This window comes from Pollicipes pollicipes, unplaced genomic scaffold, assembly GCF_011947565.3.
Source record: "Pollicipes pollicipes isolate AB1234 unplaced genomic scaffold, Ppol_2.1 Scaffold_4002;HRSCAF=4701_pilon_pilon_pilon, whole genome shotgun sequence".
NCBI lineage: Eukaryota > Metazoa > Arthropoda > Thecostraca > Pollicipedomorpha > Pollicipedidae > Pollicipes > Pollicipes pollicipes.
Genome location: NW_023596420.1, coordinates 13,068,949 through 13,095,660, shown reverse-complemented (window position 1 = coordinate 13,095,660; position 26,712 = coordinate 13,068,949). Strand labels below are relative to the sequence as shown.

The 26,712-nt window shown below is 53.1% G+C and overlaps 3 protein-coding genes across 7 annotated transcripts in view; 2 read left to right on the top strand and 1 right to left on the bottom strand.

Moving 5' to 3' along the window:
• The first annotated feature begins 1,978 nt into the window (after positions 1–1,978).
• Positions 1,979–7,611, top strand: Rrp47 (Ribosomal RNA processing 47). Its single transcript, XM_037216858.1, has 5 exons — positions 1,979–1,995; positions 3,181–3,314; positions 4,037–4,103; positions 4,637–4,831; positions 7,482–7,611. The coding sequence occupies exons 2-5, from the start codon at positions 3,189–3,191 to the stop codon at positions 7,559–7,561; spliced, it is 468 nt and encodes a 155-aa protein (XP_037072753.1). The 5' UTR covers positions 1,979–1,995; positions 3,181–3,188; the 3' UTR covers positions 7,562–7,611.
• LOC119093848 (mitochondrial import inner membrane translocase subunit Tim9) lies at positions 7,604–9,857 on the bottom strand. Its single transcript, XM_037216859.1, has 3 exons — positions 9,770–9,857; positions 8,586–8,681; positions 7,604–7,863 (listed from the first exon to the last, which is right to left on the bottom strand). The coding sequence occupies exons 1-3, from the start codon at positions 9,845–9,847 to the stop codon at positions 7,738–7,740; spliced, it is 300 nt and encodes a 99-aa protein (XP_037072754.1). The 5' UTR covers positions 9,848–9,857; the 3' UTR covers positions 7,604–7,737.
• A 1,535-nt stretch (positions 9,858–11,392) lies between these two features.
• The window catches only part of Snap25 (Synaptosomal-associated protein 25kDa), a 34,553-nt gene continuing 19,233 nt past the window's right edge, over positions 11,393–26,712 (top strand). For 2 of the 5 annotated variants that reach the window (XM_037216064.1, XM_037216063.1), the window contains exons 1-2: positions 11,393–11,597; positions 20,235–20,385. In XM_037216064.1, the coding sequence (XP_037071959.1) occupies positions 20,311–20,385 (75 nt within the window). In that variant the 5' untranslated portion in view covers positions 11,393–11,597; positions 20,235–20,310. Of the gene's footprint in view, positions 11,598–16,755; positions 16,776–20,234; positions 20,386–26,712 lie in introns of those variants that run through there. The other 3 variants (XM_037216060.1, XM_037216062.1, XM_037216061.1) reach the window with 3 other exon arrangements.

Sequence of the window (26,712 nt, the reverse complement as noted above, 5' to 3'; positions counted from 1 at the left end):
GTGCTGTTCACAGTTGCGGCATATCTTCTCAAGTAGGTGTAGCACAGTCATACACTAGCCAGCTGATCATGACGTCATTACCGATTGAATTGGGTCTCTGCATTTTTTTCCGCATGGTGTCTACGACGTCAATAGGACACCAAGCAAACGGAGAAGACGCTCCAATGCCAGCCAAAGGCTCTGCGCAATGATAAGGGCCCCTGAGTCGATAAGAGTCGATATATCTGTCAGACATCACCAGTAACACACAGTCTGCTCCGTGATGGTATATGCCTGAGGGCCCATTTTGCAAGCAGGGACAAGGCCGGAGCCAGCGATTTACATTGGTCAGGGCCCCACGACGCCTGAAGGGGGCCCTGTGCTGACAAGGGGCCCAAACTCAGCCAGAGGCAGTGTTAGAGGAGGCCTGAAGAGCCGGGGGGGGGGGGGGGGGGGGCACCGGATCCGACGATCAAGGGCTTGAGTGGAGGCTCTAAGAGTACGGAGAGTTGGTCCGGGTCTTAGGGTGTCTTCGACCGAAGGAAAATTGCTCAAGGAATAATTATCTCCCCGATAATTATCCACGGAGATCCTCCATTTTCGTTCGGCCGGTCCGGAAATGATCCACTGGATTCATCTCCGATGGCCATGCACAGCCAACGGGTACGCACCGCGAAAAAGGATTCTTCGTCTTGACCATCCCCCGCAATTTTTTTCCGGGTTGTTCCCTCGGTACGAAAATGATCTCGGATAACCTTCCGTGTTGGCAGTGTCGAACGCCATTCGCGAACATTTTCCAACATCCCGAATAATTTTCATGATTATCTGCCAACTGAACCCGCCCACATTGGGGGGGGGGGGGGGCGGATCCGTCCTGCGGGAAGGACCGTTAAATGACAGTCAGAGGGCCTTTTGCGCCGGTCAGGGACACGCTATGTAGATATGGGTCTATATGTTGGTCAGGCACCGCCGGTACCGCACAGTCCGCTCCGTATCCATATCGGTCTAAGGGCTTCACCTCCCATCCAGCGTCCAAGCTGAAGCGAGTGAATTGCACCTGTTTGGGGCGCGCATCTGCCAGGGACCCACAGCGCTTAACAGACGGCCCTGTGCTCCCAAGGGTCCCCAGCTGACCAAGTCAGGGCTCAGTGAGGCTCGAGAGGGGCCCGAGGGCCCAATGGAACCAACTATCGAATGCCCGGTTTGAGGACATAAGGACCTGAAGCACTGGATGTAGGTCACTTAAAGAGTCACAGCTCGTGAGGTCGTAGGAAATATCAGTCCAAGGTCCTCTTGTACCTTTTGAGGATCCCTCCTACAATGCGATTGCCCTGACAAAACATTGTGCGTCGAGACAGGACAGGTCGACCAGTGAGCATGAACACCGAACAGGTGGCTCCCTGTCATTCCGAACTCTATGTGCCCATTTCCCAAGCAGGAGCAAGATTGGAGCCCGCAAGTTGCATTGACCTGGGTCTCTGAAAAAGTAACTGGGCCCCTGCGTCAGTCAAGGGCCAACAGCGCATAATAACGGGTTGTGTCTCTGCCCCTAGTGGCCCCTAGTTGGTTACAGGCTTTGTTTAAAGAGGACCGAAGAGGTGCTGGAAGGTCCCTCGGGAGTTGAGATTAATGGTTCGATCGGACTTGGGCCCGGCCTTCACACGCAGTGCCGTGACCTGAAATGTCCCAGAGGGCTCCTATTAAGGCCATCATAGGGTTCTCTATCCTCTTTATATAAGGTCTCGGCACGAAGCGAAAAAGTCGGCTCCAGGCCCGTCGGAGCCCTTGAGACCCATTTCCCAAGCAGGAACGAGGCCGGGGCCTGCGATTTGCAATTACGTCGTCACGTCACGTGATCACAAAGCCTGGTCTGTGGCATCATGCGCCTGCTCACGATGCACGATGATGCCATATCCATATCGGTGTTTGCCTGGCTGCCATATCCACGCACGCCTGCGTTTCTAGCGCAGCTGTGACGATGCACAACTTGGCTGGAGAGGCAGACGTCGCAGTCTGGTGCGCGCGTGGGGATGGGGCGCGGGCTGCAAATTGTTTAGGAAGATTGTTCAGTATGGTGCATTAACCGCACAGGTCAAAGACGAACTGAGAATCGTCTTGTTGCGTGGTTATAAGAGGTGTCTCGAGGCCAGGCTGCAGACACTGTGCGGTACACTACGCAACGTCGGTGGGTGAGCCTCGCGCTCGTGCGCCGAGCAAATTGTACGGAAGCTTCACATGTTCTCATGAAAGTGCTTTCAGATGATTAAATTACCATTATCTTAACATTTGAACTTACCCTCGTACCATTATGATTCCTTGAAACATTGGCTTATGCACATAAATTACTCCAACCATGTACTAAACTCCAAGTGCAAGGAATTCAATGTGCCCAGTCTGACATTTTTGCCGTGGTGTCGCTGTGCTACACTGAAATGCTTAGGGCTTAATGTATGGTCACCACCAATTGCAGCACAAAGCCCATGTTTCTGGGAATTACAAGGTAAAGATCATTGCAGACTAAGATGTGAAAATATGAACACAAAAAAGTTATGCATAATTCAGTGTCATTTGACCAGGTACCAAGTTAAACACACATGTAGGATATGCAGAGCACCTATGTTGTGTGGGTGTGTGGGTGTCATGCACATTTGACTGGTCTTGTGCAGACTGGTGAGGGGTGTTAGAGGCTCTCTGGGCTGATATGGCTAAAATGTGAGCTGGAGGGCAAATGTGTGCAGAGCCAGGCAGCTAATATTACCATATTCCTATTTTTGAATTCTGAGACTACTGATGTGATGGGTTTCCTTTTGATGATGGGATGGGGACAAGTCACCCCACCCCTTATCTGCCTTCTGTCTTACTGAGATGTAAAGGTCAGATGGGCATTGGTGAAGAAACTAGATCATGCATACATACTTATATACTCATACATAAGTAAGTGTAAGAGCAAAAAATGATGAGAAAGGATGGATAGATACAATAATTATATATATATATATTTATATATGCATATATAAACAAGTTTTACAGAGTGGTGTGGTATATGTATACTTTGTCAGTCTCTTATGATTTGGTGTTTGTCAAACTTTTCTGGTAGGTTCTTTGTTAATCTCTTTGGATTAAAGATGTGGTCTTAAAGTTGATGTATGTCATATTCATGCTCTGAAGTGCCAACTTAGTAACATGTTACTCCTGTTCCAGACAAAACCATGTCAGCTGAAGAGTTTCCAAAAGGATTAGCTGTAAAGTTGGGTGAGATGGACAAAAGCCTCAAGAGTCTGGAAACAACTCTAGACCCAATTCTTTCAATACCTTTAGAAGAATCATACCAATCAGTAAGTAAAGACTTAAGTTAAACATCTTGAGAGCATTCATCAGTTGCTTACTAATGGCTGTCTTCTGCCTCCACCTGCCAGTTATATGTGTTCCCTCTCTGGCCATGTCACTGTGAGTGCCAGTCCCCAGAAAACCATGGATCAGTGCCTGGATCTTGTAGTGAACCAGCTTCCGGACACTGCGCGAGGCTGGTTGCACGTGGCTGCCTCCACCTCGCAGACTGTGCGGCTCATGGTGCGCAGCATGTGGCGTTTGGCGACCGACGACGAGCGACCAGCATGGCTGGATGACGTAAAGACTGCCTATTTGAGCACCTGTTGGCAGTGAGGCAGTCGTCATGCAAGCTGTCAGAGGCTTGCACAGCCGACTCGCTGACATGGTGACCAGTGCCTATCCAGAACTGCTTGATCCCGTCGCAGTATTCCGAGATTCCTGACTCGTATGGATTAAGCACCTGGAAATCAGGATGCTGATATTATGGATGCCACAAAACACATTACATAGCGCCTGTTATATCGCCGAACGGTTCTTAAACGAAGCACGCGTATGGTGCAGTGGGGTTAATTCTGGGAAGTCTTCATTCGTCTTTATTTTTGGATGCAATACGTGCGCGACTAGTCGTGCCGCGTTTCGTGTTACCCGACAACGCACCTTCTGCGTTGTCTGTCGGCCGCCAATTAAGTCCGATGAGGTGTTAACGATGCCCGTGGACCTGCTTCAGATGTCGCCGCTTGACCGGGCCAGGTATGACCTGGTGTCAGCCTACGCCGTCAACTCTCTGTTCTGGGGTGAGAAAGCTGTGAGGCATCAGCCAGTGTCTGCGCTTTCAAGGCTCGCGCGTTATGAACCACTAACTCCCGCACTATGCGCTCAAACAATGCACCGCACGCGAACGGTTCGGTGCTTGTCCATCTTCTTCCGTGTGGACTGGCCACGCGTATCTCACTGAGCCCACTGCCAATACATAACCATTTTCGCTATGGTTCTTGTCAGCACGAAGAGCCACTGATCCAGTGACCCTTCCAGAAGACGGGAGCCATTTCATCCATAAAGGTTTTGAGCTTTAACTGCAGGAGGCTTGCCATGTGTTGACAGTGCCCGCAATGCACGTCTTTTTTGACGGACCGCTTCGTTGGTTGTTTCCTGCATGATGAACATGATGCCACGCCTGGCTCCGTCACGCAAGATTATCGACGCGATAGTTGTCAGCCCCACGTCTGCGTCCGCGCTCCTCGGCACATTATTTTTGCCAGACTCTGTTGTCACTCGATGGCGAGCCTTCCGTCCAGCCGTTTGAAGCTGACGCCTGCCGCTCTCGCAGTGTACCTGCGCACCAGGGGGGAGGACGCGAGGGAGCACGGGATCAAGGGCGAACTGGACCGCCTGAAGACGTCCATGCTGCGCGTCAAGGACGTCGTGGACAGGGCGAAGGCGATGCGGGTCGACCAGCCGGCCGCCAAGAGGATGGTCTCCAAGAGTCTGTGGCAGGCAAAGGACAGGACCCGCCCGACGCCCGGTGAGCCGCGTTCGTTTACTCACTAGCGTCACGGAGCCGCGAGCAAGATCGCATTCCATTACTCGCCGGGATAATATGCCGAATCTTGTTCTGTTGCTCGCTGACAGTTCCAAGCGGGTGCGTATTGAAACGTCGAGAGCTCATAACGTCCATTGGTCAAAATGTCCAAAATCGCAGCATCCAGCGTTCATAACAGCCAGAAACCGTCCAGCATCACTGGAAAGAGGAGAATCAGAAAGTCCAAGCGCACAGCACCCAGAACCGCAGCATTCAGAGCTCAAAAGATCCAGCGTTCATAAAGTCCAGGGTGCGTGAGGTACAGGGGATGGGATACCGTACCACTTCCTCGCAACCCTTAACCTAATGGTTCGTCTACTGCCCGGCGGAGGGCTACCGTAGCCGCTTTCGCCCGTCTCAGCCGACGGGTGGCGTCATGCGGTGCAGTGACACCCAGTTAAACCACTGTGCATGGGCATGGACAACGTTTTGTTTATGCGCGCAAACTTTGCCACGTCAGCATGCCCTTGGCAGCAGGCGCATGAAAGAATTCAAGGCAGTGGCTCCACGGTAATCGTGGAAGACACTTGTCGGGATGCCTGAGGTTTTTGTATTGCGGGCTATGGGTAAAATTATCCGCGGTATTTGGTTCCATTATTTACTGTATGCGTTGGTGATGTTTCACAGCTCATTTTTTAAAGGAACCGATGGTTGATGAGCAAGGTTGACTGATTTCATGACTGCTCCAGGTAGGCGCGCATGTAGATCTGGAGCTCCTGGCACGCTAACCCATATTGTTAGTGATTTTGTTTGTCTGTTTCCCTTCCTCCTCCAACTGCAAATTCCTTCGCACGCTCCTGCAAACAGGACTTATTCCGAACTCTACATATCTTTACTTTCAAGGAGGTGGTGGGGCGGGGGGGGGGGGGGGCGGGCGGGGGTGGGATTGCTTACGTCAGATTTTGAAGTTCCGAGGTCATGACCTTCGGCTCAGATAAGATCTAACGAGGTCAACGTCCGGGTGGGTCTTCAAAGCGCCCCCAGAACCTTAGATACCTGTTCTAGGCAAAAGGTCACATGCTCCGTTCAGGTCATTGGCCTTGTGTGACTTGTCGAAGGTCATGATGACCAAAATAATACAAGACTGTTTCGAGCTATGCACTTGAATAAGCGACAGAAATTACGCTAGGCAGTATGTTCCTACAAACAAAATGTTGGCCTGGGTCATTTCAGGTCAGTGACCTGTTCTGACCTTTGAGAAGTTCATGGAAATGTTATGATCCATATTCAGCGTATATGTGCGTACTAGGCAGCAGGGTGGCGGCGGGTTCTGCCATTTTATTGATTTTTTCCCGCCATTTCAGGTGGAGGCAGGTTTCTCTGGTGGATGTATCGGTTTAGATAACAGCATGCTGTGCGTGTGTGTTTTTTCTCACGTATTTTAGTGCCCGTAGTATCTTGTCGAGTTGTGAACGGAGTCATGTAACGGGAGATGTATGTAACCCAGAGTAAGAGTGCAAATGCGTGAATTTATATCGTGTTATGCTCAGAAATATGTGGTTGTTAGTAAACAAGTACCGTTCTCTTGCTGTCTTACACATCAAGCTATTGCTGCCTTAGATATCGCCAGTGATGTTTCGTGAAAAGATAATCCCTATTTCTGCGATAATTGCGGAAGATAGATAATTGCGGCTATGCCCCCGTCCCTCAGGGTAAGGGGACAACAAAATATCACGGTGAAGGGGCAGCGAAATCCTGATTTCGGATCCACATAACCTTTATTTTGGAAAGCCCCGAAATTTCAAGGGCACCTTAAATGACCACAAATATATTTTCGATAGGCGCCAAAATCCGGGAACACCATAACTGACCCCAAACCTTCATTCTCCAAGGGCACTTAATTTCAGGGATACAGCATTATCGTGCCTCCCACCCTGACAAGATCCTGGATTGGCTCCTTTGGCTAGGGGGCACCAAAATGGTCAGTTTGGGCTGCCATAACTTTCATTTCGCGGCAACATAACCTTTATTTTAAAGAGACCCTTTATCTTAATGGGTGATTCAAATTCCCCAAAGCGTTGGTTTTACATTTTTGCTGCACATTATGAACGCTGGATTTGCGGTCTTGGACAATATGACCACTGTACGCTGCAGTCTTAGACGTTTTGACGGCTCCCCTTCCAAGCTGGCTAGTCTTGCACTGTTCATCCAAGTTACAAGTTACCTAGTTAAGACTGATCGTGTGCTTGTGATCGTAGACGGAGCGTATAATGAGAAATGCTTTCCTTGTACTCCATCGTTCATTCACGTTGCTGTCCTTAAAGGGGGTGCATCTTCTGTTGCTCACTCGCATTACGGAACCGTGACCTGGAGACTGGTGCGCTGTTGCTCAGTGCATCGCTGATGTTAGTGAATCGTAGCTGGCAAGAATTTTGAAACCATACCTTCTTCCTCAATATATAGATTTCAGCTTCCTAGCTTGGGACATGATGGATCTTCTGTATGGATAGATCTATGCATCTTAGCTTTGTTGCCTTGAATCAGCTATGAGCGGCATTTAGACTTTGGATTCGGTCCGAAGAGCAACATGGCAGATAAGGATCAGGTTATTACCAAAGACATTGCCCAAGACCTTACCATATTTGACTTGCAGGTGACGGAAAGCGGCAGACGGGGGACAAACCCGAACCTTCAGCGAAGAGAAAGAAAAACGCCAGCCAGGCCAAGAAGTGACAAGCCGTTTGTATCCCGTTCACTGCGCAGTAATACACATCATCACCACATCAATGTATTGGAGTTGGTACACTTGAACACTATCTCAGCAGGAGGGCTGCACTAGTGACGTCAACCACGCCCGCTGCGCCACAAGACGAACGCAGCATCGTCCCAGCCACCCGCCGCCGACTCTATCACCGACTAGCCTTCATCGCGGCCATCGCGCTCTCGTTGGCTATCATCTGATGCTCCTGGAATCGCTGCGATATCCTGTTGCTGGCCTTCAGGAACTTCTCGAGGCACGAGATCGCGCATGTCTCCTGAATAACGAACAGCATGGGTCAGGTCAACGGTCATGTCGCCGGTCATCATCAAACGCAGGCACAGCATCGCTCAGGCGCGTGGACGGCCATACGGCAGCGACTTCCGCCGTTCGTGCACTATAGGCACTCGCGCCGAGCAGTGCAGGCAGATGCCATCAGTATCGGCCGTCAGTAGATGAAAGGAACCCAGTCGCCACTCGATGCCACAAAACCTGATGTTCATATGGACATTTTGGTATTTGATGATTGCAGTAAGTGCCTATGGGCGCGTCGACTGCATGACCACTCGGCGCCCCCTCGAAAACTGAACTGGATGCCATTCAGTCCGTAATGGGTCCGTGAACTGTTTACATATTACTCAAGAATGTCCAAATACTTGATGTTAGCAACTGACATCTTCGTTTTACCTGTTCCCGAAGAGACGCGAACGTTGACTAGTATCTGCTTAGAAATGTCAGAAACTTTCTGAAAAATGCAACAAAACTGAGACGCTCGAGCATTCAAAAGGCCCGTTCATTTTTTTTCTCGAAACGTTTCGCTCCTTCGAAACTTAGCTCTATGAAAATGGATAATATTAACATTAGTAATACACAAATCTGACCACATGAAACGGTCTTACTAGCAACTCGGTTTTCAGCGAATCCACCCATAGTGCAATTCGCGTCTGTATTACGTGGGTGTGCAGTCCGGCCCTGAAGCTAGCTTTGATCGGCGCCCACCTCTTTTCCTCGCACGTCCCTCGTTGTGAAGTCCCAAACGCAGTCTGTGAAACACATCTCTGAGATCTTGTTAAAATGCATGAAGAAATCCCGTATCTGAAAAACGGAAATACATCAGTTGTCTTCTTAGCACCGCGAGCACACGGCGGAAACATAAGCCCATACAAAATAACAGACCGGACGTCCGAAAATAAGCATCAGATGGCTTAAGCCAGTGACATTAGTGCGACCCCCTATGACTTTTGAAGACGGTGCCACCTTTCTGGCCGCTCAGATCACAGTGACATTTCATTTCGCTGAGTTTTGGAATCTTGTTCGACTGACCCGCAACTTAACGCTTCAAATTCTGGTCCATGGACTCGCCCCCACGGTTTGCACCGCGAAAATGTGGACGTGAGCGTTTCGCAGTCACCAAAATAGCTCGCAAACAAATTACTTCCAATTCGCCCGCAAAGCCGTTAGTCATGGTCATTTATACAGCAGGCTGAGATACGTTAATGGTGATGGTAAGCCCTTTTGAAGGTCACGCCAGGCCGAATCTGGGAGAGTACTAAGACATGCTAGCAAACATTCTACGGTATAATTATGCCATCGTCATCGTCCATGAAGATTTGTGAAATGGCCGCAGCTGCCGATGCGCTGGTCAAGCACCACAAACGCTAAGATGTCAAGTATAACCGTTGAACCTAGAAAAATCAAAAGCCTCAGGTGGTCTTGCATCACCCCTTGGGGCATGCCTTCGCGTGGACCGGCTCTGCTTTCGGGAAAAGTTCAAATGAAAATAAAGATGCATCTTCACTTATTTTGGCCCTTCCTGAAAGATCAGACATTAGAGAGAACCAGGTGTGCTTAGTTAAGCTAGGTGATCACGTTGGCGACTGAAGCCCTGCATGCTGTTATGGTGAAATTTTTATTTAGTGAATTGTGTCTGGAGACAACACAAGTGTAGAACCTCCTCACTGTGTATGGTTTGGGAAAATTATGTCAACTGTTGGTTACAACAGTGACTGCATCCTATTTCAAGTTGCTGTAGTGCATCAGATGTATAAACAGCAGGGTGGTTGTATCTGCATAATGCTGTGCAAATGAGCAAACCAGGAAAAGACAGCCCCCATTAAGAAAGAGGAACAGCCAGCCAGCACAAGGTCAGGACAGAGAAACCGTGAGTCGTCTCCACATCCTACCTTGGTGATTTGTTCTGCTTCCTCTTGCGGGGAGGCTGCGATGCCTGTCCCAGCTGCTCCTCCCATCAGCCCAGCCATGTCAAGTTTGCTGCAATGAGAGAAATTTTAGGCTGCCACAAAAGTGTACTAGAGCTGATGCTTCATGATCCAAAATGGCTTCTAGCAGATTTAGGTCTCCTGAATCCTCAAGCCCACAAAATACATATCAAAATTCTTAAAATCAGCTTTTCAATCCTAAAAGTTACTGTAAACCATGCACACTAACAACTAAGTCTGAAACAAAATGTTTTCAAACATCTGCTAGGTTCATTCCTTAAATAAGCTGAAAAGTTTCATGCTTCATCTAACCTAACATCTAACCATGCATTCATCTAACATCTAACATTGCTGGTTTCATTCTGTTACCATCACATTTTTCTGGTTTGCTGAGTGAATGAAAGTGAACTGAAACTCAAGTAATCATGGGCTTTACCATAGGTTATTGGCAGGAACACCAAATATGCTCAGGATCATCTTAAGTAACAGCCCAATGAAGATTTAGATGCAGCCACAACATGGCCTCACTATTTGGACCTCTGTTCTAACAAGGGTGAATGCAAATCTTTGCAACTGGATACAATGCCCATGTAAGTCATATGATGGGGATGCACAGCTAACATATTGGGGCTGTGGGCAGGATCTGGGTGTTTGCACAGACAACCAGATTAGGTGAGGTTAGATTTGGTGGACAGGTGAGGTTGGGTTAAATTGTTTTTTTCCACACATCTTTGAAATGCTGTATCTTTGGAATAATTACATTTCAACTATGTTGTGGCAATGACACTGGCATGTTAAGAGTTTTGTGTCTCTGGAGCACTCAGATACTTGCTACTGCAAATATTAAGTTTGTAGGTAAGAGTAGATGTACCCGTCCTGTTTCATAATTACCGATAATTGCTACCTTACAGAAGACGATTCATGCCCAATGCTCTTTTGTAACATAAGGTACAGATGTCAACCTACACCACACACGAATATCCAACGCAAAAAACAGCAAATAAGAAGCACGCGATATAAACTTCCCACCTGACAACCACGAACACGAGGACCGGGTCAATAACTCGGCGAAGAGAAACATTGCATAGCGAGAATGTACTATTTACGCCAGTATGTCACAGACTCGTACTAACTGCCGCGTTCGAAATAGCGATAAAGTTGTCCCCAGAATGCGTTTTTCCCACACACCATTCACGACGAAGTGAATCAAGTGCGCGTGAAGCTGTCGTTTTCAGGAAAGAAATGAAAATGTCGACGAAATGCAATGTTTTGGATTTATTTAAAATTTGGGTTTTGGTTGTTTTTTGTTTGAATTTACATTACGTCATCTTGACATGTTCTGGAAGAACGCACTCATTGCTTTTGAAACTACGAGCGATATTTTTGTAGTAAAAAATAACTGATCTGAAGGTCTTTGTGATTTTATTTTTGCCCCACCCAGTGCATGCTACTCAGGGTGATGAATATTTAGTTTCTTTGTCTTAGAGACTTTATATGACGCCATTAAAGATCTGAGAACGGCAACAAATAACGGACATTATTACCAAAGATATTATACTTCCTTGGGTTCCTTGTTCCTTGTGAGGTGACGTGACCAGCCTTGGCCGTGACACCGCCTACTTCGGGTCTGGTCGGGTATGTAAAACCCGCTCCGGCCCTGCTCATTGCAGTCTGGTTCATTGGTTGGTCTCATTGTTTGGCGTTTGGATTTTCCGTGTTACATTGAATTGTGCGGGGGACGGCGCGGGTGGTTTGGTGGCCAGCAACCTGTCGAGGGCTCCATAGGCGGAGTGTAAGTATTGGTCAATTACGTGTGATCTGGTCGGAGTTCAGGGATGTTGTCATTCGTGTCTCGGCCCCCCCCCCCCCAGCCGTTTAGTTATTTTGCGTATGCGGCTTGCCTCGTAAAAAATAATCACAATAATTCAAGGTATTCATGTGAGCTATTCAGAACTTAATCAGGCTCATTTGCAGCAACAAATGGGAGGTATTTTGGGGGATTTCATATGAGGCTGAGAATCAAATGGGTTGTAAGTCAAGGTGCCTGCCTAGATGTCACTACTTAAATCTGTCCACTGTAACAGATGTTCGCATAACATCAGAAACCATGCACCAAACTTTGAGTGTTTAGATTGGTGTTGCACATTATTGCAGTGAAAATGTTCCTGGGATGCTGCTGTTACATCAAGCATTGTTTTCTGTGATGTGTATTTTATTTTAGTTTGGGCTGCATGATGTGAACAATGTATCTAGATGCCCAGATGCATGGAAATGTCGCAAGCACTTGTATCAACCATGGCATCTGCAAGACATACCTGGTTGTTAGCCCAGTCATGAAAAGTTCATCCAGTGCATTAGATGCTCAAGTAGCATGAACAGGCAGAACCTGACATATTTACAGGCCAAACTCAGCTCAAACTAAATTGTGCTTAATGTAGGAGTAATTTTTACATGCAAATAAGTATTTCCATCCTGAAAACCTTTTTATCTCAAGTTATGACTATCATAATATGATTCATTGGAACCTTGTCTTTATTCTTGTCAATATTTTCAGTGGTCATGCATTTAGTTGGGGGTACTTAAATTTGCTGCATACAACCAGTTAAATGTTTGGTCTAGTTTTTTCATTACTTTTGGCATGTTTTGTGTGGTGTATTTTTGCTGAGTCTGGATGTTAACCAATCCAAGAAGCATGTTATATCCACAAATGGAACTCACCTGAAGATTACAGAGTCCAGTTCATGACCAAATATTGAAAGCTCGGAAACTTCCAGCATCATCTAACATCTTTTGTCATCATTTGGAATGGCCTGGCATCTGCCGAGCTACAAGATCAACAAAAGTGATGATTTTTCAAATATTTTTCTTGTTAAATGAAAACTTTTGTTTGTAATCAAAGCTATCTGCCTATTTTAGGAAAGCACAATGATAATATTTTTGGGCCAACCCATCACCTGTAGCTCACAACACCTGGTGCTGGTAGGATTCAGAGCAGGTGTCCACACCTGGTGTGATTCAGAGTTAAGTGCAGATTGAACTATCCTGTTGAATTATTTTGTCATGTCAGTAATAGAACTGACACATAATCTAGTATTGATGCCTCCATTTGTCTGCTTTGTCTTCCAAACAAGCAAAAAGGTCTCCTTCCTTTATTGGTTGAGTTGTCATTAACCCTTTGTGGATGGATAGACATAGATCCATATGCTGACAGTAAAGTTGCTCTTCACAGAGACCTTGATGTTGATCCTATGCATTTTAAAACATCATTGGACCTTAGATTGTTTGTAGTGTTTCCTTGTCCAGGACCTGCTGAATAACACTTCACATATCCTCAACCAGGTTCAGGTCTAGCATGCTTCTGGAAAATATCTTTTGGCCAGGGATGAGGTCCCTTCTCTTGGCATAATGTCTTGGGCTGGGCAGAGTGTTGAGTTGGGAAGTCCTCTTGATGGAGATGCACTTTGATCTGCCATCCAACAACTGTGGCTCTAGAACATAGCTGATCCTGGATGTTCTGTTTAACCTGGGTCAGAGTTCTCAAGGTCAGTCTTCACACTGTGTGCAGCACAAATGGCTATGGTTTGTGGGGCCATGTGCAGCATATTCAGAGCCTGTTTGAACAGTGTCCCCACACCACCAGTTGCTGGAAGTAAATCACTCATCATGTCCCAGGCTAGTCTGGTGGATGTTGAACCCAGTGGTGTTGCTTGACTGACTGGAAAAATTTGACTTGTGACTCATGACTGGAAAGAGGCTGTATTAATATGGTAGCAGACCAGTCCTTGTGCTCTGAACATGAGGCCCTAAGGCTCTATTTGCTAGTTAATTTTGCTCTGACATGCATGTGGAGGCCTCATTCTTAGGATATCATCCCCATGGTGTGTCAACCTATCAGAGATGGGGAGACCCTGGCTGGCAAATCTTGGTGTGGTTGTGGTCACAGTGAAACTTTTCTTACTGCAAACTTTATTTAGAGCAATTGTCATCACTGCAGGCATGATCAGACAAAATTCTTACCTAGACCCATCTGTAACACTCCTTTTAGTCAAAGCTTACTTCCACCAACACTACAAATCGGACAGCTTGATGCTGGGACCTCCCAGGCTGCACCATTCTGTAGCACAACTGCCGATGCCAAGGTCTTGGATTTTGCCTGCATTTTTCAGCACCCATTTTTCCTGTGGATGTCCTGTCCTAAATGGGTCCTATTCTGCCAGAATTTGACCTTAGGTCACCCTGCGACCTCATTTGTGCTCGGGAGAATGACAAGAAATATCATTGCATTCAGGGCGTCAATGGAGGTACGCGAAACCCGGGTGCAGGTAGTGTGCATTGCGCGGGTAATATCCAAACTTTTCCCGAACTCTGCAGAGTGTCAGCCACTGATGGCGTCGCAGGCATACGTGTCTAAAAGCCTTGCTTCTATGAGTGATCATATGGATGTATTTCAGGCCGTGGGTCCCTGTTTGGAGGGCACTGGGGGAGTTTTTTAATGTATTATCATGCTCATGAAGTATGAGGTCAGAGCTGGGCATCATTATTTATGCTGTCTGAAGGCAAAGCGGCCTAAGATCATGTTTTCCTAAATGGAGTTATTTACATCATTTCATGCAGGTTGGATTACTTGTTATGTACTTTTATCTTGTGATTTAATGCAAAAACCACAAAAAATTACATTTGTAACATGCTCAGTTTTCTCAAAGCATGTATGCACGTTCTATTCGCCGAAAAACGCCTCCAAGCAATTTAGCCTGATCGTGCTCAGGCCTTTTTGCCTTTGCATGACAGATTTCGTATAAAGCATGGATATCAGGCAACACCATCTTTCCTTTTGCTCGAGGCAAATGTTTTGTGCCCGTGGAAAATAGGCAGTCAGCGCACCTTATACATAGTGCATGTTATACTTGCGTTTGGTAACTTTGCATTCGTGAGTTGCTCTCTAAGCATTCAAGGACTAGCATGATTGCAATCACGTTTGACTTCTATTGAATGGATGCAGAACCTCACTGTATTGGAAAACATAATGTTGGAATTTCCGGCTTTGGAGCTCGGACAACAGCAACAACAAATAACAGTCGCCAAGAGTCACACAATCATAATTCATAGGTGGATGCTACATGGAAGGTAATTTTTCAATATGGGAGACAAGACAGGTAAGGACTCTTACTTTTAAATGGGACGCATACACCGGACCATCAGCAGAATGACTTTTCAGTGCTCATGATTTATTCACGTAATGAATGCGCGTTGACATTGTAGTTGGCTTTGCACGGGCACAAAACATTCCGAACCAATGCAGTGATATAGGACGCCCAAACCAGCATCCGCAGCGGCGGTGAGTCTGGTAGGATTCGCAGCGTGTCTGGCTCGAGACTGGGCGCTACTGCGCCGTAGGTGGGACTCAGTAGATCGGCCCGCGGCGTCGGGTCCGCCGGCGGCCCGCGTCCGACGCCGGCCGCGCTCAGGCCGGCCGTCGGACCGACCTGAGCCGGGAGACGGACGAGCTCGGGCGCCAGTCCCAGCCCGCCCAACCGTCGGCATCCGCTGACCCAGGCCGGCCCTATCTCAGGTCAGCTGGCGATTGGCTCCGGGGACGTCGCCACGGACGGGGGTGGGAGGAGGGGAGGAAGTTCGTGCGTGCCTCCTTCCCCGATGTCAGCTGCAATTTAATTGTTTTGCTGATCCAGCATCCAACGATCGCTTTGTTCTCTTGTATCGAAAGCACAGGCTTGCCCTCTCACCCAGAACGGCAGTTGGTCGCTCTGGGGGAGAGGGGAAGGGGACTCTGGCAGACAGACCCCGGTGACGCTCTTGGTTGGACCAGTCCTACCACCTCCGGCGACCATTCACCGCGTCGCCAACAGCCTTATTGTGGGAGCTTGCAGCGCTGACCGTGTGCTGTGCACTTTATGGTAAGATTGCCTGTCTGTTCTGGCTAATGCGAGGCAACGCTGAAGCATCCGTCTGGAATGGTTTCGGGGAAATGCCCGCCTCTTGTGTGCTGGGAGGTCCAGAAGCCCATGAACAGTCAGCAGCAGCCATCCAAGACGTAGCAGCTGGCGTGGTTGTCTGTCAAGGACATCGAGATGGCCTCCTGTAGGACCGCTGCAGTGACCGTGTCCAGACCTAGCGGCCTGTTCTTCCAGGCGTCCTTTGGACACTGTGTTTTCAGCACCCGTCCCCGTGTTGGAGAGGGGCGGCAAAGTTTGCTTAGTCCGCGGCTCGCTGTTGCTGTACCGCTAGCGAGTCACGCTCCCCAAAGGCTGGCATGGCCCCCCGCTCTTGACGGAACACTCCCGCGGGAGGCACGGCAGCTGGCGAGTCAGAGTCCGCGGACGACTCGTCGGCCTACCGCCTCACGCCGGCGGGAGCCCAGCGGCCAACAGGCGCCCAGCCGCGGCGCGGCGGGGCAGCTGACCGCCGCCGGGACCGGAACGGAGCACGGCCCCGCTCGGCAGCATTCCGATGGTGACACGGCTCGTCGGTCGCCGCCGCGGCCCGGCTGGAAAGGTCAACCGACCAGCGGCGACGCCGCGGCCGACCCCGGCGTCCACAACAGGTCGACGCCTGTAGCAGCGCGCCTCGCGGCCTGCCTCTGGCCCGTAGAACCCGCCGCCGGCGGCCGCCAGCCCCTGACCGGTAGCGTGTTTTCCGCGTGCGCCCCGTATCGCCGCGCCATCGGCGCCCGTTTTCCGTTGATTGGCCGCCGCCCGGGCGGCCGGTGGCGCTGGCCGGCCTCCAGGCGGGTGTGCGCCTTTGTTCTGGGCCGGCCGCCGCCGCCGTCGGTGTCGACCGTATTGATTGGGCAGCGGCGGCAGCGGCGGCGGCGGAGCTAGCCGGCGTCGGCGTCGGAGGCACGCACCTGACGGTGCTGCCAGTCGCCGTGCGCGCCACGGCCCCAGCGCTGCCGCCGCCCCCGCCGGCCGCCCGCACCCGCCGCCCCGCCGCCCCGCTGCCGGCGCTAGCCCAGGTCAGGTCAGGTCAGGCCGGTCCGGCGGGTCGCGGCGCACGACGCGTCCCGACTGTCGGACTGTGGGTGTGGGCTGTGTGGGGCACCTCCCCGGCGGAGATCTGGAGTGGGCTGCTTGGGTTGCCGTCAGACCCGGGCCACCGGAACAGGCGGCCTGGCTCCCGCTGTCCATTGGCCTCTGAGTTGGCTGGGCTCCGGTGTCGGCTGGCTGGCGGAGGCCGCTCGGGAATTGGTACGCGGAGGCCAGTGAACCACGGGGTTTGAACTTCCAAGCGAGCGCAACGTGGTTTGGGCTGACTGTCGAACTTGTCCCGCCTTGCGCGGTTTAGTCGCATTGCATGTGGTTTCGGCTTCGACCCTGGGTGATGTGATATCGGTGTTTGGGGTGGCGGTGGTCCTCGCATTCTCGCAGCACAGCAAGAGGTGCTATTCTTGTAACAAGGAGTGCTATTTTCGGGGGGAATGCTTGCTCAAGGCAAATATTGGCCTTGCCTCAGAGTGGCTTGTGGTGTAAACAAATACAACTTTGTGCAGTTGCCTGATAATAACATGTGCTGGACAAGTGGGACAAGGTAGCCTTTCTTGACACGACTGATTGCTTTATTGCGCGCACTGGGGTACTTGTCGGAAATGCATCACGGCGGTGCGGTTGGCCATATGAGCAAGCCACAGATGGCTGCTCTCAGGTAAACACGAAGCATGATCAAACGCATTTTGAAGCTGTTTGATAGGTCATACTGCAAGTTCAGCACTTTGGGACGGTTTAGTGCCCGGAGTAAAACAAGAGCATGTTTATTGACAGTGGGCGTCCGTCTTGGCCCGCGTGAAATCCGCAAGCCGGTGACTACAGAAGTGATCCGTGCTGAGGCGCGAACGTCTGGGAAGGAAAGAAGAGGTAGCAGTACCGCGCTCACCGGCACAGCCGAGTGCCGCGAGGCCTTGGATAGTCATCACCGTCCGGACGCGGTCCGTCCGAGCCGCGGCTGACGTCATCCCCCGAACGTGCAGGGCCGGCGCCGACGCTGGGAGTCGGCGGCGCCGTCCGAGACCGGCGCTCGGGTGGTCCGTGCGGGGCCGGCGCCGGCGCTGGGGGTCGGCAGTGCCGTCCGATCCTCGGCTGACGCCATCCCCCAGCCGTGCAGGGCCGGCGCCGGCGCTGGGGGTCGGCAGTGCCGTCCGAGACCGGCGCTCGGGCGGTCCGTGCGGGGCCGGCGCCGGCGCCGGGGGTCGGCGGCGCCGTCCGATACCGGCGCTCGGGCCGTGCGTGCAAGGCCGGCGCCGGCGCTGGGGGTCGGCGGCGCCGTCCGAGACCGGCGCCCGGGCGGTCCGTGAAGGACGGCGCAGGCGGCAGGGCGATGCGGCGCTTCAGCCGCACGTGAGCCGTCGCCGTTGATGCGCGCCACATGTATGCACGACGGGCATTCGCGGTCGGGTGAAGGCCGCTGTTGTTTTGGGCGGCAGCCATCGGCCCGTGGCGCGTGTGTTGAAGGGGCTGGACACTTCCGGGCGCAAGGTGCGACGATGGGGAAGACGAAACAGGCGGTGAGTCAGGCGCGGAAGAGAACACTCAGCACACGGAGCCAGGTGGTCGTCGCGTGACGCACTTGACAGCCGTCTCCCCGCCTGCGGAGGTCGCCAACGCTCGTGCCGAGCCTGATTAGTGGATTCGGTCAAGTGCGAAATTGATCGCGTCGTTATTAGTGCTCATGCTGGGCAGATCGATGGGCATGCCAGCTGTCCGAATCGTCATAAGGGCTGCTTAATACTGTATCGGCATTCTGCCAGCGAGACCGCGACGATGCTAGAATTAATCGCGGACTCGAGCTTCGCATCACGCGAGCCCCGCGTCACGGGCGGTGCCGATGAGTTCCGCAGCCGAGGTGAAACGGTTTGCCCGCGCCAATATTGACCTGCGCAGACTGGGCACTCAGTTGCGGACCTGTTTGAGCATTGTTTAGCAATGATTGGCTCATCTGAACTGAGGGGTGAGGTAGGACCCTGGCCGGTAAGAAAAGCCTTTGTTTCCACTTCTCTCTCTTCGGCTGGATTTGGTAGCGCATGCGTACTGTCAGTAAACACAAGCGGAACTATTAGGCCAGCAGCTGAGAGACGCGTGATGAGGTTCTTAGCGCTCAGGCCTGACGCCAGTATGCAATCCTGCTGCGCAGTCTCGCCCTAAGAAGTCTCTGTAAGAGGACGACAACTGATTATGATGTGATAAATAAGAGAATGTATGATGCATTATTGAAATATGGTTTAAAGAGGGTTTGAGAAGGTCAGACCCCCTGTTATGGACAAAGTTATGCATATGTATATATATATATATATATATATATATATATATATATATATATACACATATATGTATATATGTATATGTATCTGTCGTCCAAAGGCAAAACCGGATATGTTTCTTTTGGCCAATTTGCGTTTTTTGTGTCTTTTGATTGATCTTCCCTAAATGAATGCAGTTAATTGAACGATTAGTTAAAAATTTTACAACCTTTTAGCTAAAGAAGGAGGTAAAAGTTTGTGAAAATTTCAACTAATGATTGAAATAAATGAATTCAGCTTGAGAAACAAATTAAGTGCCATCAGATACTCAAAATGGCAAAAAATGTGCGTATGGGATTTTGCTTTTGGACGGCTACATACATACATATATGACACGACGTGGGAGCGTCGAATTACTTCCATCCGCGCACGATGTTTGTGATGTTTTGTTGTACCAGTATCTCCCTCTGACAGCCGCGATAGGTTGTCTAACAAGTCTGGTGTACTGAAACTGCCGCAGAGGCGTGTTTTGACTTGCGATCGTGTGCTGTTATGTGGTGCAGGCTGCGTGAGCGTACTCTGATGTAAAATTGCATTCACGGCGAAGAAACTGCAGTGTTGTTTACAATTATTACCTCTTGATGGTAGCTTGTGCTTCTTTTTGTTATTTAATTAGAACGTGAGTCGTTCTTGTGACGGCGTCCTCTTGGCCCCCTAATTGCTCCCCACTCTACCCCCTGGCCGTGTCCACCGTCGGCGGCTCCTGGCGGTGTCCGAGTCTGATGTGCCCTCTGTCCAGGGATGTCGTGACGGTGACTCCCTGCCTGTGCTTTTCTGCCTGTACCCTGTGCCTGTGACACTCGCGCTATTCTTCTCTGATTACGCCCCCCCCCCCCCCCCCTCCCCGGCCGGGGACTTCCGACCATCTGACTCTGGCCCCCTGCCGGCAGTCCCGGGACAGTGTCTGACCCTCTGATCTTCGAACCGTGAGCTGCCGGCAGCCCCGGGGCAGTGTCTGACCCTCTGACCTTGACCCTCTGCCGGCAGCCCCGGGGCAGTGTCTGACCCTCTGACCGTGACCCTCTGCCGGCAGCCCCGGGGCAGTGTCTGACCCTCTGACCGTGACCCTCTGCCGGCAGCCCCGCGGCAGTGTCTGACCCTCTGACCTTGACCCTCTGCTGGCAGCTGCGGGCCGAGTCGCGTCGCCTGGTGAAGACCGCTGCCGCCGTCGCGCCACCCGCACCCCACCCCAACCGCCGTCATGGCTGCGGAGGCCGAACCGCCGCGCTCCGAGCTTGAGACGCTCCAGATCCGGACCAACCAGGCCACGGATGAGGTGAGCAGACGGCGGACGCGCCCCGCGGGAGCTGCCGCAGCCGGCTCGGATCGGACGGAGGGCGCGCCCCGCGGGAGCTGCCGCAGCCGGTACGGATCGGACGGAGGGCGCGCCCCGCGGGAGCTGCCGCAGCCGGCACGGATCGGACGGAGGGCGCGCCCCGCGGGAGCTGCCGCAGCCGGCACGGATCGGACGGAGGGCACGCTCCGGTCTCGGAGGCTGTCGCTGTCCCCCACACCCCGTGTTGGGGGGCAGTGTGCAGAGCTGCAAGACGGCAGAGCCGACAGTGAAGTGGCCGTGTGTGGGGGAAGCGAGAGATTGCAGCGTATTTCTGTCGGGCCGGGCGCCGCAGTGTGTTTTCAGTGGCCACTCCGGGCGTAGGCGGGCTGGTAAAATATGGGGTAGTTTGGGTGTTTGAACAGGTGGGGTAACTTGTGAGGTAATGACAGATGGCTCGGGTCTGGGAGCCAGCCCACCGACCCGAAGCTGTCGTCTACGCCTGGAAAGACTGCGAGGCTGGCTGCCTGCGTCGAAGGGCTAGACGTCGCTTGGATGCTGCAGGTAGTGTAATTTGTGGGGAAGCACAGACTGTGGGTGCAGGTTTCGCGTGTGGGACCTTTACACTGCAACGGGGCAATCTCGAATCATCGCCATCATCGTCGCTGGGCGGAGTTTTCTGGGTTTAGGGATACTATAAGCATCCAAGAAGAGAAGGAGCATTCCGGCTCGTATGTATAGCAACTTAGTGCGTGCCGCTGGTTTCCCTGCTTCTGTAAGTAATTGTGTGATGCTAGATTATGATTATTTTGTGATAAATGACATTCAACGAACCATAAACACCGCGAGCATTATGACAATTAACATGGAACACGAGATTGCTAATCCTGGCGACAGATTGGAAAACCATAAAGTCGACCACTCATTATAGTGCTCAAGTGAGATCAGATCAAATTCCTTCCGTTGAATGTATTACGGACGCCTGTGGTACCAAATCAACGCGCCTGTGTACGTTGAGCACGGCGCAATGAAAGGCCCGCACATTGGTCGTTAGCTTCACAGAGCATGTTGTGTGGAGCAGTGTAGAACGTGGCAAAACCAGGCAGGGCAAAAATCTCCCCGCTCCGTACCTCACAACGGCACACAATAGCCGCCGAGTCGGGCGTATGCTGCGGCAGTCAATAGCGCGGTCTGCGTTTATTTATAAATCGACCATTTGCCGTTTGGTCCATACTACCGATTTGGTTGGCGGCCGTCTCCCATGCATTATTGATGCTCACTCCATCACAAAGAAGCCATGCTGTCGATCGGCACACACCAGGAAGTACGCACCTTTTTTGGAGGATTCATGCTTCCGGTCATTGAGTGGGGGTATTTTTTGTCATACATGTTTAACTACCTGTAATCAAGTACTTAATGGGGCTTTGATGGGCGTCGCTTCCAGAACTGCCGCCTGTCCGTCCTCTGCCAATCTAATCACGCTCCCTATGACGTCACACTCGATCGCCGTTTATGACCCGGCGGCTGGATTGAGCCATCCACTTCAAGCGCGATTAACTCATCGTTCAGCTCGGCGACCGCTGCAGTGACCGCACGCCGCCTACTGAGACGCGGCCGGTGGTCCGGGCGGCCGGGCTAGTTCTGCTCCTGTGCCGGGGCCGCCGACGCTGACATCGGAGGAGCCGCCTGCCCACCGCGGGCCCCCGGCAGCGGCGCCCGCCGGGGCTGTGGAGGTCCCGGCCCGCCGGCGTCCGGTCCGCGTCAGCAGGGCACCACCCGCCGACGCATGCCCCGCCCCGTCCGCTCACGGGGGCCCCGGTTCCGTCCACGGGATTAGCCGTCGGTGGGTAGGCTGGACCGGCATCATTGCAGAAGCCTGCAGCGTGGCGTAGGTCCGTTAATGGTGCTCTTTTCGGGGCGTGGAGGCGGCAAAGGCGTGGACCGATGGCGCCTGGCGCGTGCATTGATCTCTCGCCTCCTTGACTGCCCTTTCCCACGGGTTTTCTCGCTCCCTCTGGCGCTGCTGCCCACTTCTTTTCCGTCGTCCCTCTGCATTCTCAGCTCCGCTCTCTCCACACGCCACCCGTCCGCTCGCTGACGCGGTGTACCGCGTCAGGGCGGCCGGCGCCGCCTCCCCCCCCCCCCCCGAGGCAGGTCAGCGCGGTGGTGGCGCCGCCGTCGCCGCGGCGGGAGCGACTTATCCGCTACGCCGGGGGTTCCCGGCCGGCCGGCGCTGAGCGTGGGGCGCCGATAATCGAAGCGGCCGTCCCCAGCGCTGATGAGCCAGCGGGCGCGCCGCTTCCGCCGCCTCACTCGTGTTGGCCTAGGCGGAAGTCGGTCTCGGTTTGAGGCTCACTGGCGCTGGCCTAGGCGGAAGTCGGTCTCGGTTTGAGGCTCACTGGCGCTGGCCGAAGCGGGAGTCGGTCTCGGTTTGAGGCTCACTGGCGCTGGACGAAGCGGAAGTCGGTCTCGGCTTGAGGCTCATTGGCGCTGGCCGAAGCGGGAGTCGGTCTCGGTTGGGGGCTTGCTCGTGCTGGCCGAAGCGGGAGTTGCGAGACGGACGGGGTTGGGTCTCGGTCAGCGGTTCGCTCGCGCCGGCCGAGACGACAGCCGGGGTCGGCGGAGAGTTCGCTCACGCTGGCTATGTCTGGCCGCGGTCTTGAACGGGGAACGCGTTCGGTATCGGCCGGTGTCGCCGGCTGGGCGCCGCGCGTCGTTCTAGGGCCGTGTGCTTGCCCAGCACAGGCCAACTGTCTGCGGACAGTCTGCTCTGGCTGGTCGCCCCACCGCGCTTAGCCCGAGCCACATGCCGGCCGGGCTTTTGTAAACGTTCACTTTCTGTCACTGCTTCCGGTCCGGAGCTATCCTCCATTGTCTGGACAAGTCTGGGCTCGGGGCTTCTGGGTTTCCTGTTGCGGTTGGTTGGGGATCAGCTCGCGGCTTTGAGTCGCCTGACATTGTCTGGCCGAAGCCCATTCCGCGGTGTTTTGCGGGCACCCTCATCTGTTTGATCAGGTGCAAATCTCATGGCTGCTAGGTTTCTTTCCGCTTTCCTGTGTATTCAAGCTCTTATCTTATACTCTAACCTTCGCCTTTTACTTATCGAGTTAATGCCTGACTCCGGTTCACACCGACAAACCTTTCTAACAGCGTGGGCGCAGTCGAGTGGAACAGCTCCTGGCAGGCGATCATGACTGGATCTGTGCAGCCGGTTACAACCGGTTTTGAGCGGATGGCTGCTGCCGGTAACCGGTGCACCCGGTGATTGTACTCAATGACAGGTGCATGTCATGAGGTACTTCGTTGGTCAGCCATGCAAAGGATAAGACTCTGAACATGTAAGCAACGTGTGATATGTTGCTGGTATCTTATGTGCATTTTCTGACGATTTGGAATGAATATCACAAAGGCGACATCTAGTTGCATTATCAACTTTTTCTTGTCTGTATTTCCGCGGTGTGCGCAACTTCCGTCAGCTCGCATCGAAATAGAAATTGAATTAGATAAAATAATGCCTGTTATCTGTATGGATGCTACTACATATATTTTTGAACTGCAGCAGAATGCTCCCATGCCTCTTAGTGGTGGTGGCCAGATTTCAACTGATTCTAGCACTCCGGTGATTCATCGAGCGGAACAAGCAGAGGTCATCAGGCGCAGCCTCAGGTACCCTCCGCTGCATCCACGCCATGCATTTCTGGCCACGCTTTGTGATATCGCTGTGCTATTGATCGGGCGATTGAAAATGAAATGATTAGTATGACGACAGATGTTTGCAAAAAGGCGTCCGTTTTGTCTTTCTAGGCTTTGCCAGTTTATGTCCTTTTTGTAATGGTTAAAACTAGTGCAAACCAGAAAGTTACAGCAGACAGTTTCAGTGGCCATAAATTGCACGCTTCCAAAGCCTCAAGAACCGAATAGGTGATTTTGATTGCCAACAAAACCTTGAATATTTGTGTGTTCCTCGTGGTTGTTTATTACATAGCATGCTGACGTTAGGGAACAATCAAGTACATACACTTTCGTCTCTTCCAGTCAGAAGCCTCTAGCACAAAACAGTATTATACTATTTCCATCGGGTGACACAATCTTCATTTCTGTAGAAGGGGGCGGCGCCAGCACATCAACTGGAGCCGTTGGTAGTGATGCCAAATACGCTGCGGCCACGTCCGTGCTCGAGCGCTCCGCCAAATGGCCAGTTTCCGCGGACTCGCATCGGACCATTGCTATCTGTTGCGTGCTGACGGTAATGTGATGTGAGGGTGGGCTTCCATGTTTTCCAGCTGGACGTGTGGGCAGGGGCGCGAGCGCCGGCCGCCTGCGCCCTGTCGGGAATATACCGAACATGGCCACCGGTCTGATCACGGCATCGATCCTCGGGCGGGCCCGCCGGCGGGGCTGCAGGCGGGACCCGGGGCGGCGCCCCGCCGCGTGGCTTTGCTAGCTGCCGGGAGGGCGCCCTGAGCGCAGCGCGACGCGGGGACAGCTGGCAGACGCCGCAGGCGACCGTGGGGTGCAGGGCAGGAGGTGCGACGGGGTCGGGGTTAGAAGCTGGCCTTGCAGCGCGGCTGCGATGCGGACGCAGTGAGCAGACTCGGCTCTTGCTCTTCAGTCATGCCATGCTGGCTTGTTAAGGAAGCGTGCCTGGTGAGGAATGGGAAAGGGTGCGGCGTAAGTACGACTGCTGTGCTCGGATGCCACCCTGATCCCTTGCCTCCGCTTCTGACGCTACTCGGGCCCCATACCGCTTCAATGCAGAGGTCTCCTTCTGAATTCGTGCACGGCTTCTGTTCGGTTTGATTTCCTGAGCGGTCGATGGCGAGGCGGCAGCCACGCGATGCCGTGCTATGCGGGCTCTTACTTCTGCCAACAGCGGCAGCAACACAAATGACGCAATGTGTTATGAACATAATAACGCTGCACCAAAGCCAAGGTCAAACCTGTCCTGCGTAAGTCGGTCCGCCGGGGGGGGGGGGGAGGGGGGGGGAGGGGGAGGGGGCGATTAGTCACGCCAATCGACCCAACTTTGCCGAGAGCACGCCTGCTCCCAACACCTCAGCTGGGAAGGCGAGGCGAAGGCGCCGGCGACGGTGTGTGGAACACCCAGGAAATGGTCACGTGACTGACCCGTCTGCATTCGCGTAACCAACCTAGACGACGCGCCGAGGACATAGCAACGAGATAACCGGTCTCACTCGCATAACTCTGTAGGTTCCCTCGCCCTCGCGGACACGAACCCTTCCAGTTATGTGACGCAAAGCTCCTTAAGATAACCGGTCGTATGGGGAGAGCTCCGTGTTTTCCCCGCCAGCTGCACGGGGCGGCTTGCAGTTGTCACACGGGATGAGGTCAGGGTCAGCCACCGGTAGTGTCTGCCCCTCCTCAGACGCCACCGGTGACCGTACGTTCCCGTCACGCCGCGCTCGGTCGGGCGTGCACGCGGCTCACTGCCGCAACAAGTCCGGCCGCCGCCTGTTGTGCGGCCGCCGTGGCATTGTTCCAGCGTGATGCGCCGAGCTGGGCCGCAGGACAGCGGGCGGCGGGCGGCGGGGCAGCAGCGGCCGGCGGGCGCGGCCGGCCGGTCCGCGCCATCGACCGTGCCGCCGGCGAGGAGTCCGACATCGAGCGTTGGCTGCCGCCCCCGCCCGCGACCGGCGAGCCCGCCGCCGGGGCACGGCCACGCGGCGGACGGCGGCCGCGGACACAGCGGACACAGCTCCAGATGGTGCCAGCGACCGTCCACACGACGGGTGACGCTGCAGAAGGCGTCAGGGAGCAGGCGTCAGGGAACAGGCGTCAGGGAGCAGGCGTCAAGGAGGAGGCGTTAGGTCACACCCACCGGCTCCTCGGGGATGGGACCTGGAAATCGGACCGTTGCAGAGGACACCGCTGACCTTTGGTGATCCGGGATGTGCGTGGCGCGGGAGCGCGGCTGGCGGTGATATCCCCTGCCATGCCAGCTATAGGCCGGTGGCACGTGGAGAAGCTTACGGGGCTTGCGGACGTGATGGAGCGCTGATGGGGTTTAAACGCCGGCGTGGGCCGAATGGCCTTACGGGAAGCGCGAGCGCTGGATGGCGAGTGCAGGGTGGTGGGAAGTAGTACCCAGGGGCGACCGGTTAGTCATGCTACCGGGGCTGAACAGGTCAGACGGTGCGAAGGCCAGCGGGGCTCGTAGGTCCCGGAGACCGTCGCCAGCCGTGAACTGCTGCAGGCTGTAGAGGGCCCCGAGTAGTGGGAACCAGGATCGGTGCTGGGGAAAACTGCGGCTGGCCTTTCACCCGCCTCTGTGTCCTGCTGGCGTCCTTTGTTAGGTCATTTAGTTGAACT

What these genes read in the sequence shown, in the direction of transcription:
- Rrp47 (XM_037216858.1), top strand. Translation starts at nt 3,189, where the DNA reads ATGTCAGCTGAAGAGTTTCCAAAAGGATTAGCTGTAAAGTTGGGTGAG. An exon ending in CGTCAACTCTCTGTTCTGGG is followed by an intron (nt 4,104 to 4,636) that starts GTGAGAAAGCTG and finishes CCGCTCTCGCAG; the next exon opens with TGTACCTGCGCACCAGGGGG. An exon ending in CAGGACCCGCCCGACGCCCG is followed by an intron (nt 4,832 to 7,481) that starts GTGAGCCGCGTT and finishes TTTGACTTGCAG; the next exon opens with GTGACGGAAAGCGGCAGACG.
- LOC119093848 (XM_037216859.1), bottom strand. Translation starts at nt 9,847, where the DNA reads ATGGCTGGGCTGATGGGAGGAGCAGCTGGGACAGGCATCGCAGCCTCC. An exon ending in AAGCAGAACAAATCACCAAG is followed by an intron (nt 8,682 to 9,769) that starts GTAGGATGTGGA and finishes TCCGTTTTTCAG; the next exon opens with ATACGGGATTTCTTCATGCA. An exon ending in GGGACGTGCGAGGAAAAGAG is followed by an intron (nt 7,864 to 8,585) that starts GTGGGCGCCGAT and finishes TTCGTTATTCAG; the next exon opens with GAGACATGCGCGATCTCGTG.